General features: G+C 41.0%; 1 protein-coding gene across 1 annotated transcript in view; it reads left to right on the top strand.

The window, feature by feature from the left end:
* The first annotated feature begins 363 nt into the window (after positions 1–363).
* The window catches only part of TMC5 (transmembrane channel-like 5), a 74,607-nt gene continuing 63,228 nt past the window's right edge, over positions 364–11,742 (top strand). The window contains 4 exon segments of the mRNA XM_006892713.1: positions 364–492; positions 580–1,244; positions 3,538–3,710; positions 10,324–10,413. Coding sequence (XP_006892775.1) covers positions 364–492; positions 580–1,244; positions 3,538–3,710; positions 10,324–10,413 — 1,057 coding nt within the window.

The raw sequence follows: 11,742 nt of genomic DNA, 5'->3' as shown, positions 1-11,742 counted from the left end.
AACATGGCACATTATTGTTTTCACATTGTAGCTCATGGGATGTAAGACGACCAAGAAAGAGAAGACACGCTCCTTCCTTTTACAGTCTCAGTCTGGTAGATGATTCTGCTCATGTGCCATTGGCCAGGCACATGGTCACAGAAAGGAGGGTGGAAGGAATGGTCTTTGTTTGGGGCAGTTCTTTCTTTATGGAGAAAGAAAGGAGAATAGATGTGGAGGATGGTGAGCAGTCCCTGCAGGGGAGAAATGAAAAAACCTGACTTTTCCCTTCAATTTTTGTTTTTCAGGTAAAAGAGGATCATCCCTAAGCTGCTGCCAATGCAGGGATAGTTGAGCTCTCCAGGGTGAAAAATCCGTCGCATCATGTCTGCCTACTACAGGAATAATGGGTATGAGGAAGGTCCAGATTACCCTGAGCACTCATGGGCTCACAACCAAACACAGGGGTATTTGAAAAATCAAGATTATCCAGATTCTTCAGGTTATCCCAGAGCCAGGAGCGATCAATATGCTTCAAGCTACAGAGCAAATACAGGCTATCCTGGGCCGCTGGCAGAACCAGATTACCCTGAATTTCAGAATAACCCAGACTATTCCAGCTCCAGGAGAAATCCAACATCTGAAGACTCTAGAACAAATCAAGATTATTCCAGATCTCTGGCACAACCAGATTATCCTGGCTCTCAGAGTAATTCAGACTATCGCAGCACCAGGAGAAATTCACGTGCTTCGGGGTCCAGGAGAAATCCGGACTATCCAGAATCACTAGCAAAGCCAGATTATAATGACTCTTGGAGCAATCCATACCCGCCAGGCTCATCCGGAGAGCCGGATTATCCTGGATCTCAACAACAGGCTGGTTTTACAGGTTCCAGAGGCAGTGGAAACCATGGAGGTTCCAGAACAAATCCAGGTTATTTTGGATCCCTGGAAGAACCAGACTATCCTGGATTTCAGAACACCTCTAACTATCTTGACTTCCGAGCCAATTCCAACTATCCAGGTTCCAGAAGGAATCCAGAACGTGCCAGTACCAGGGCCAGTCCATACGCACACCCGCTAGAAGAGCCTGATTATCCAGGAGCTGTGAGGAAAGCTAATCCTGCAGACATCTGGGGGGAACCAGATTATCCTGTTGCTGAGGATTATAGGAACTCTCCCAACTTTTGGGGGGAGCCTGATTACCCAGACGCTGAGGACAGACATGATTATGGATCTCCTAATGTCCCAGAAATGACCAGGGGGTAAGTACAAGAATCTTCAACCAAATGGGACTTGGTTGATTTGATTTGAGGTTGGGGTACAATGAGAATGGTGTGATGGTTTCTGTGTCCTAAAGTTGTGATAAAACTTTCTTATCCACCTGTAGCTCTCACTTGGGTCTTGAACCTTCAGCCCAGTCTGCTATATTCACATGAAAGATTTAATTCTTCAGTACTTCTTGCTTGCATGACCTCCCTACCAGTCTCCCACGCCAAACCAGTTGGCATTGAGTAGATGGCACCTCATGAGTCAGAGTAGAACTGAGTTCACAGGCTTTTCTGTGACTACTTTTGGGGAAGTAGATAGCCAGACCTTTTTTCTGAAGTACTTGTAGGTAAATTCCAAACACCAAACTTTCAGGGAGCAACCAAGCACTTACCCATCTGTGCCACACAAAGGTCATGACCAGTCTCTCGTTTCTTCCTATCCCAACCCATATAAGACACCAACAAGCCCACTGTTTAGAGACCCTGCTACTTGAACAGTGAATTTGGAGTTCAGATGTAACAGGAACCCAAACTTTTTTTTGTTGTTATTATTTTTTGTGTGTGTACTGTGAAATAGGCCACCAGAGCTCCCTTGAACCCAAACATTTTAGCGAGAATTGCATCACTGTTAAATGAACCTTTACCCAAAAAATCTTTTGAGGATCAATTTCATGAAGTCCATTTAATTCCTTAATTCTTTTTTAGTGTCAAACAATTGAGCTGCAGTTGGTTTTTGCAACTTTCATTTTCTTTCTACATAATGATGGTGGTATTGGCCATTTTTTAATAATAAAGTTGTTCTTTTTCTTGAATTCCATTTTCCCTGACTCAGATCTTGTAAATCTAATTCTGTAAAAAGGATTTTATTCTTCCATCTAATCTTTGTCAGTGACAGTGGTCTGGAATTTTACCAGGTACAGTTCTGGCCATTGACTGTATTAGTTTGAATAGCTAATTCTACTAATATAATTTTTTTTCTAGTTAACTGTGTTTTCAGCGTTACCAACAATATGCAACTCCTTTGCCTTTTAAAAAATCTGTAACAAATTTTACCTGGTACAATTCTAAACAATATGAGTCTCATTTTACATTTACTGTTTCTACTAGTTATATTTTTTTCAGTTTTACAATAACTGATGACTCTATTTCTTGCCAGGAAGAAGGATATGGGTGTCCATTAGGGTCAAAATATCTGAACGGTTTTAGAGCAAATGGAATAAAGCTGGCACGTAGAGCATGTTGGGTTAACAAGACTAAATTAAAACATCCTCATTGGTTTTGTCCTTCCCAGCCTTAGTCACCATTTCAAAACATGCTTTTGAGGGAGCTCTGGTGGGCTAGTAGCAAGAAGCTGCACTGCAGTCCCAGAGGCACGTGGTTCAAATCCACCAGATGCTCTGCTTGAGAAGGAGGGAGGCAGTCTCCTCTTGTACCAGTCAGATCCTATTTGACAGTACACACACACACACACAATAAAATAAAATTTTAAAAAATCAAAATCTACTTTTACTTCTGTTACTTTCCTGTTTCTCATCTTCCGTGGTCTCCATAACATTTGGGGGAAGTCCGCATTGCTTTACATGTAAGAATATTTATGAATGAGAATGTATGATGCTAATGAAATGTGCTGGCCAAGATGAGCCTGGCTTTACCTCCCCTCGTCTCCTGTTCCTCTCTCACTAAACCATATACTGGTCTCAACCTGGCTGACCCTGAGAATTGTCAGAGTCCTGAGGGAGTTTTAAAAAGAATACAGATGCAAAACCAAATCTTCAGAGATTCTGATTTAATTGTCTGAGGTAGAGTTTGGGAATTGTATTTTGTAAAATAAAGTGGAGTACCATTGCTCCAGAAAAGCGGATATTCTTTATACTTCTTTTATAGATGCTGTACCTTCCAGACTTATATTTTATTTATGTTTGTTCTTCATCCTTGGAATGTCTTTCCCTTAACTCTTAGGTCTCTGTCTATTATTTAAATCTGTTTCAGATGCTGCCTTTCCGTGTAGATTTAATCTGACGATCAAGCCAGAATTCTTTTCTTCTTCCTCTAAAACTTGTGAGCTTACCTCTTGATAATCATCAGTATTTATTAGTGTTGTGTTTATGACCATGACACAGAAGCTCTCCTAGATAAGCATGGGAGCTCCTTGAGGTCAAATGTCTTTATCTCACACCCTCATTCAGGTACCTGTCATATGGTTGACCAGCAACTCTGGAACGAGTACATGGATGAATGGATGAACATATAACTGGATGGATAATAACCCCTGGTTTTGGAATTTCAGGGAGCTCGGCAGAACATCTCAGGTCCAGCCTCTGGTCCGTCACCGGAGTGAGAGCCCTTTGAGCATCACTGGGAGAGACAATGGAGGTTACTCAGAAAGCTTTGAATTGAGATCCATGGAGATGGCTAACTCATATGGCCACCGTGAGCCAGGTGCTTCTGGAAATGACTATGGTAAGCACTTGTTAAGATTAGACTCTTATTCTGGGAACAATGTCAAATGCAGTAGAGTTAGGGAGCGTTATGCATGGAATTGTGTCCCCTAGAAAGGTAATGTCTTGATCCCTGGAACTAGGAAGCATGCTCTTGTTTGGAAATAGTCTTTGACGATGTTATCAGCTAATATCAGGTCATACTTGAGTGCCCATCCACCCCCTTTGAGTTAGTTCTGACTCGTATTGACTCTCCATTAGGTTTCTTTTTTTAAATTGTGATTTTAATAAACGTTAACAGAAAAGTTGGATTTTCATTCATTCATTGTTGTACCTCCCATTAGATTTCCAAGGCTGTAAAGCTTGCAGGGAGGAGGATGCTTATTTTTGTCCTGCAGAATGACTTGCATTTGAACAGTTGACCTTTCAGCTATTGTTTTGATGCGCTGTCAAGTCAGAACTGACTCATTGTTGACCCTTTAGTGGATTTTCAGAAGCTGAAAATAGCAAGAGAGGAGATTGCCCATCTTTTCCCTGAAAAGCAGCAGGTGGATTCGAACCACCTCCAGTTGATCTGGCAGCATAGCTCTTTAACACTAGATCACCAGAGCACCATCTTTTGGTTGTTGTTATTGTTGTCAGGTGCCGGCAAGTTGCGTACGACTCATAGAGACCCAATGAATATAAGATCTGAACCCAGTTCCATCCTGCACCATCCTCACACTTCCTGACACACAAGAGTCCATAGCGGCAGTCACCGTGTTGATCTACCACGTCGAGGGTCTTCCTCTTCTTCACCAGTCCTCCACCCTTTCTAGAATCATGTATTTTGTTTAGCAGCCCAATATGTTGGGCATTATGCCACTATACGCCTTTTATGCCAGAGTATATCCTAACCCAATCATAGTGGTGTCCTTAAAAAAAGAAGAGACACGAAGAGATATACAGAATGAAGTTGGCCTTGTAAAGATGCATTTACAGCCAAAGAATGTCAAGCAACACTTGGGTCTACCAGAGGCTGAGAAAGACAAGGAGGGATCATGTGTCTTGAGTTCCTGGCTGCTGGCACCAAGGTTACTGATTTTGGATCCAAGTAAGATTAAAGAATTAACCATCTCAATATTTTCTCTACCTCTCATGTTTTTGCCTATCGGCCCAATGGTGAGGATTTTTATTTTCTTGATATTGAGAGGTAACCCATATTAAAGTCTTTGATTTTCTGTAGCAGGAGTTTCAACAACAAGGCGTTTCACTTTCAACAAGCAAGGTTGTATCATCTGTGTAAAACAGGTTGTCAATGAGTCCTCCTCTGATCCTGATGCCACATTCTTCCTCAGAAAGCCTAGCTTCTTTAATTATTTACTCAGCATAAAGATAGAACATGTATGGAGAAACGATACATCCCTGACCGACTGCTTTCTTGATTTTAAACCATGTGGTGTTTCCTTGCTCTATTCAGACAACAGCTTCTTGACCTAAGTATAAGTTTCTCATCACAATCAATTGTTCTGGGTTTTCCATTATTTTCAATGTTAGCAATCATTTGTTATGATCCATTCAGTCAAATGTCTTTGCACAATCAGTAAAACACAAATAGACATTGTGCTGGTATTTTTACTTTCAGGCAAGATCTATCTGACTGACATCAACAGTGAAATCTCTGGTTTCACAGCTTCTTCTGAACGCAGCTTTAATTTCTGGCAGTTCTCTGTGCATGTACTCTTCTATTAATTTTGAAATAATCTTAGCAATATTTTACTTGCATGAGATAATAATAATGTTTGATACCTTCCACATTTTGTTGAACCACATTTTTTGGGAATGGGAACTAATACGGATCTTTTGCAGTCAGTTAGCCAGGTCGCTATCTTTCAAATTTCCTGACACAGCCTGATGAGCATGTCTAGAGCTGCATACTCAGCCTTCCCTAAAGGATTTCCTAGGCTGTAATCTTACTGGAGCATATTACAGGTCTTATCCTTCATAGAGAAGCTAGCTGATAGATTAGAACCACTTATCTTTTGGTTAGTAGCACAGTGTTTAACCATTGCACCACCAGGCTCCTTTTACCAGCTCTAGTGGTCTCTATGAGTCAGATTCAACATGATGACACCTCACAACTGCAAAAGGAAACTAATACAAGGAGTGACATTAAGGAGTTATAGCAGAAAGAGAGTTGGTCCTGTCCCTCCACTTTAAATACTATTTTAGTGATAAGATTCAGAGCTCAGTGACTAGAAAAACCACACAAGTAAAAGTTACTGAAGTGTGTCAGGTGGGGATGTGTAGAACAGGAAGACAAAAGTCCTGCACCTTTACTGACCCTGCAGTCACCAGTGTTCAGGTCCAGCCCACTGTGATTATGGAGAATGTGGACTCAATGCGGTGAGAGCTTCAGATTTCTCAAGAGAAAGCAGAAATCTTTATTTTTTACATAAAAGTGCTTGGGTTTAGATTTTATAATAGTCAATTAATTTAATTTTTTTAAATTATCAATTCAGTAATTGGGGTAATGAGAGTAGGTGTGTCAGAGACAGTGAGGCTGGTAAAGGATAGAGCAGGATTTAGGGCTCTTGTACATAGGGTCACTATGAATTGCAAGTGACTCAATGGCATGTAACAAGAACAACAACAAGCTGAGGGGAGGAAAAGCATTCATCAATTTTATTCCGCTTGTGGGCTGCCAGTAGCTACATTTACTTTGGCAGACATAAAGGATAACCTTGTCTGTCAGTTTGCTGTACGAGGGTAACTTGTAGGTTGCTGTGATACTGAAAGCTGTGCTATCCACGGTATGTCGAATTCCAGAGGGGTCACCACTGGTGGACAAGTTTTAGTAGAGCTCCCAAATTAAGACAAATGAGGAAGCATGATTGGCCATCCACTTCTTAAATAGCAGGGCTCTGAAAGCCTTATGAACAGTAGAGAAGCATGGATAATTATAGTATTATTAGAGATAAAGCCCAGATAGTAAGTAGATTGTGAGAGTAGTACAAGATAGGGCAGGGTTCAGATTTGTTGGTCCTAGGTTTACTGCAGGTCACATTCAACTCGGTAACACCTAACAATAACAACAAGGATAAACCATTAGTGGTGCTCATGCAGAACCTGTACATAGACCAAGAAGCAGTCATTGTAAGAGAACCAGGAAATACTGCAAGGTTTAAAATCAGGAAAGATGTGTGTCAGTGTTGTCTCCTTTTATTATACCTTTATGGAGCTCTGGTGGCCTAGTGGCAAGAAACTGTGCTACAATCCTGAAGGCATATGGTTCGAAGCCACCAGTTGCTCTGAGGGAGAAGGATGGGCAATCTCCTCTTGAGTGATTAACTGTCTCTGAAAACCCGCTGGAGGGTCTGCTATGGGTTGACTCAGTGGTACACAACGGCAGCGTTCAATTTGTTTATTGACTGAGAAAATAATCTGATAAATTGGACTGTGAAAAAGAACACTGTGTCAGAATGGAGAAAAACTCATGAACAGCTAACAGCCATATTATGCAGATGGCACAACCTTGCTTGCTTAAAGTGAAGAAGAGCCGAAGCACCTACTGTAGAAAATCAAAGACTACAGATTTCAATAAGGAAATCAAGATTAAGAAAACAAAGATCTTCACGACTGGACTAATAAGCAACATTATGATTAATGGAGACAAGTCTGACTGAAGTTGTCAATTATTTCATTTTACTTGGATCCACAATCAATACCCAAGGAAGAAGCAATCAGGTGATGAATTGAGTAAATCTGCTGTCAAGGATTTCTTTTAAAATTAAAGGCCAAGGATGTCAGTTTAAAACCTAAGGTATGAAGGATGCTCTTGTGGGCTAGTGGCAAGAAGCTGTACTGCAATCCTGAAGGTGCACAGTTCTAATCCACCAGATGTTCTGCTGGAGAGGGAGGGGCAATTTCCTCCTGTATCAGTCAGATCCTATTCAACAGCACACAACAAGAAAAAAAAGAAGGAAAAAACCCCCAAAGTGTTGTCTGATTCATGGCGGCTAACAAAAAGGCATTTTCAGTGGCTTCAAAATGCTTCTGAAATTAAGGCCTTTGAATTATGGTTGGCAAAATGTATTGAATATACATACTATGGGCTGTCAAAACAAAACACACAAAAAAAACAACCAAGAAATGTAGCCAGAACGTTCCTTAGAAACAAGGATAGTGAGACTTCATCTCACATACTTTGAACATGTTAGGGGGGGGGGTAGTCCCTGGAGAAGAAGATTATGCTTGGAAAAGTAGAGTCATTGAAAGGGAGGAAGGCCGTCAATGAAATGGATTGACACAGTGGCAGCAGCATTGGGTTTAAGTTCAGTAGAGATGGTAAGGATAGCACAGGGTCAGGCAGGCTTTCATTGAGTTGTCCACGGGGTTGTTGTGAGTGGATGTCAGCTGGACATGGATTCCGAATCAACATCCATGGATGCCGCAGTCAAGAAATCAAATGACAAAAAAAAAATCAAATGACAGCTTGCACTAGGCAAATCTGCTGTCAAAGACCTGTTTCAGGGAGCTCTGGTGGCCTAGTGGATAAAGAGTTGAACTGGCAATCCAAGGACCTCTTTAAAGTGCTAACGAGCAAAAATGTTACTTTAAAGACTAAGGTGTGCCTGCCTCAAGCCATAATAGTAAGTCTGACTTTAAAAAAAAAGAAAATTATGCTGTGTTTCAATTTCATGACTGTGTCATCATAAAATGTTAAAATTGGAAGGGAATTTTGTAATCACCTAAAAAGTAATTTTCCCACTCTGAGTTTTAGACCATTAAAGGGTTGTAAATTACCTATTAAAAAAAATAAACAAGCCCAGCAATAATAACAAAGTTCAACAGGGCAGCAGACAACAAATGGTTGTAGAGAGACTAGAACTCTTATTTACTGCTGGTGGGAATGTAAAATGGTACAGCCACTATACAAACAGTCTGGCATTTTTTCCAAAAATTGAAAATAGGAATATCATTTGACCCAGCAATTCCTACTGGAAATATACCCTAAAGAAACCAGAGCCACGACTCAAAAAGATGTATGCACACCCATGTTTATTGCTGTGTTAGTCACAATATCAATGATATAGAAGCAACTCAAGTGTCCATCAACAAATTAATAGGTAGAAAAACTATTGTACATTCATACAATGGAATACTATACAGCACCGAAAAACAACTCGTAAAAAAATATACAACATGAGTGAGCCTGGAAAACGTTATGCTGAGTGAAATATCTCAGTAACAGAAGCACGAACCATTGCTGTTATAAAATAGGACAAACATGTGGAGCGGTTTTGGGAGAGAATGTGAAAAGAGTGGATAGATAATAAACACTATTAGAACAGATGAGGGAAAGAACAGTCTGTAAGGAATATATGATTAGGCATTATATGTATGATAGCAATCTGTAACAAGGGGTGAGTTCGGGAAGGAGGAGGAAAAGAGAGGGAAGAAAATGTTCAACAATGAAAAAGATAATAATTTAAAAAAATAATGGAGTCTGATAAGAGTTTGGTAGAATTCATTTTTGTAGTAAAACAAAGCATTATTTATTTTTTTATTATTTTTTATTATTTTGTGTGCGTGTACCGTCAAATCAGATCTGACTGGTACAGGAGGATATTGCGCCTCCTTCTCCGGCAGAGCATCTGGTGGATTCGAACCGTGTTCCTCTGGGATTGCAGTGCAGCTTCTTGCCACTAGGCCACCAGAGCTCCCCTACAAAGCATTATTTAGAGAATTTTTTCCCCTGCTTTTGTATGCCTGTAATTATATTGGCTGACACAGAAGAATTTCATGAAACAACATATGATCGAGAACCTTTGATAATGAAGGAAGAAGTTCAAGCTGTTTTGAAGGAATTGTCAAAAAAAGTCCCCAGGAATTGATGGAATACCAGTTGATCTATTTCTGCAAACAGATGCTACCATGGATGTGCTCACCAAGTTGTGCCAAGAAATCTCAAGTACAACTACCTGTATTTATTCCGATGCCAAAAAAAAAAGGTGACCCAACAGATTGTGGAAATTATTGAACGCTATCATTAATATCACATGCAAGCAAGATCCTGCTGAAGATTACCCTCTGTTTGTTCTCTTGGCAGTCCTTGGTATTTATGTCCAATATTCTCCTTCAGCACCACAACTCAAAGGCATCAATTCTTCTTTTGTCATCCTTAGTCATTTTCCAGTTCTCTGATGCATAGCCTGGCCTGGATCAGGCACACCTTAATCTCTAGACTGACATCATTGCTCTTCCAAAATGTTAGGCATGGCCACTCCTTGGAAAAGGACATCATATTTGGAAAAGTGGAGGGGTCAGCAAAGGAGAGGCATATCCTCAATGAGATGGATCAACACAGTGACTGTAGAGAGTGGGTTAAACCTGTCAGAAATGGTGAAGATGACACAGGATAGGGTTAGGTTCAGATCTGTTCTTCATAGTGTCACTGTGAGTCACAGTTGACTTGATGGCACCTAACAGTGCTGCTTAACACCAGTGTTTGGGGAGTTGTGTACTTATTTTCTATTCAAGTTCTTAAAAATTGTTCCACTCAGAACACAATCTGAATCTTCGTAGCCATCAGGAGCAATATTTAGAATCATAGTAATAATTGATACTGTCTCTTTCTTGCCTTCTCATTTCAGTCGACCCCACTTACGCAAGTGAACGTAGCCAGGGGAATGTTTATGGAAGGCCGCTGTTGTCTGAACAGGACTGGCACGCATCACCCCAAGGTAATGGACAGTGACTGCACAGTCCGTCCTGGAGGAGGAATGCGTCCCAGGCAAGCAGGGCATGGCCATTTCTTCCATACCTCAGTGTATGGACGGAACAATGATGAACTACTTGCTTCATCTATCATAATCATAATAGCGTTTCCTCTTAGACATGCATTTTCTTCTCTTCTGAGTCCCAGTGCCTTCATTAGGAACCTGTTGGTTGCAAATGACAAACATTTACAAAATAGAAGGTAAATTACCCTCTGCTACCTAGTCCAGGGAGCTCCGGTGGCTTGGTGGCAAGAAGCTGTGCTGCAATCGCAGAGACACACAGTTCGAGGCCACCAGCTGCTCCTCTGGAGAACCCACAACAACAGTACTTACTAACGCTTGGCCCATAGTTGTTAATTGTTAGTAAATCGCAAGTGAGGAGATTGCCCATCCTTCTCCTATAGAGCTGCTGGTGGATTCAAACTGCCTACCTTTAGTATTGCAACACAGCTTCTTACCATTAGGCTACCAGAGAATTTGGGCACATAGGGTTGTTGAATATCGTTCAGTTGGAGCCAACCCATAACTGACCTTTCAGTGGGGTTTCAGAGGCAATTAATGACACGGGAGGAGACTGCCCAACCGTCTCCCATGGAGCACCTGGTGGACTAGAACTACATGCCTTTTTTTTTAACTACATGCTTTTAGAATTGCAGCACAGCTTCTTAACTGCTATGGCACAGAGCTCCTCATTTAAATAAAGCAGTATTTATGATAAAACTGTTCTCCTAGGTGGTTGTTGTTGTGTACCATCAAGTTGCAGCCAACTCACAGCTGACCCTCCAGCAGGTTTTCAGAGGCAGCTGGTTGCAAGGGAGGAGATTGCCCATCTTTCTTCTGGGGAGCAGCTGGAGGACTCACACCCCTGCCTTTGGGTAATTTACCACAAAGCCACAAGAGCCTCATTTTACATAAAATGTTGTCCAAAAGTAAGATTTGTCATAAGTTTTCAAAAGTGAAACTGAAATTTTAATCCATCACTACATTAACAAATTTTCCCAAGTTAAACTGGACACACCTGAAATAAATATTGAATATTGCAAATTTTCTTACATGAAAGGACAGCTTCATTAACCTGAGTTATCAAGGACAGCCTAATGCATCTGGCATTTGGGCCCTTGCCCAGTGGTCTATTGAATGCAGGCACATAACCACAACTGGGCATCCGTTTCTGTTTCTTATACTGTCTTGTTTTTCCTGACTCTCATGTTCAATATCCTCAAGTATTTCGAGGGTCTTCCTCTCCTTCACCGTCCTTCCACTCTCCCAAACATGATGTCCCTCTCCAAGGAC

This window comes from Elephantulus edwardii, unplaced genomic scaffold, assembly GCF_000299155.1.
Source record: "Elephantulus edwardii isolate Elephantulus edwardi_28Jun2011 unplaced genomic scaffold, EleEdw1.0 scaffold00117, whole genome shotgun sequence".
Classification (NCBI taxonomy): Eukaryota; Metazoa; Chordata; class Mammalia; order Macroscelidea; family Macroscelididae; genus Elephantulus; species Elephantulus edwardii.
This window is presented reverse-complemented; position numbering and strand designations above follow the sequence as displayed.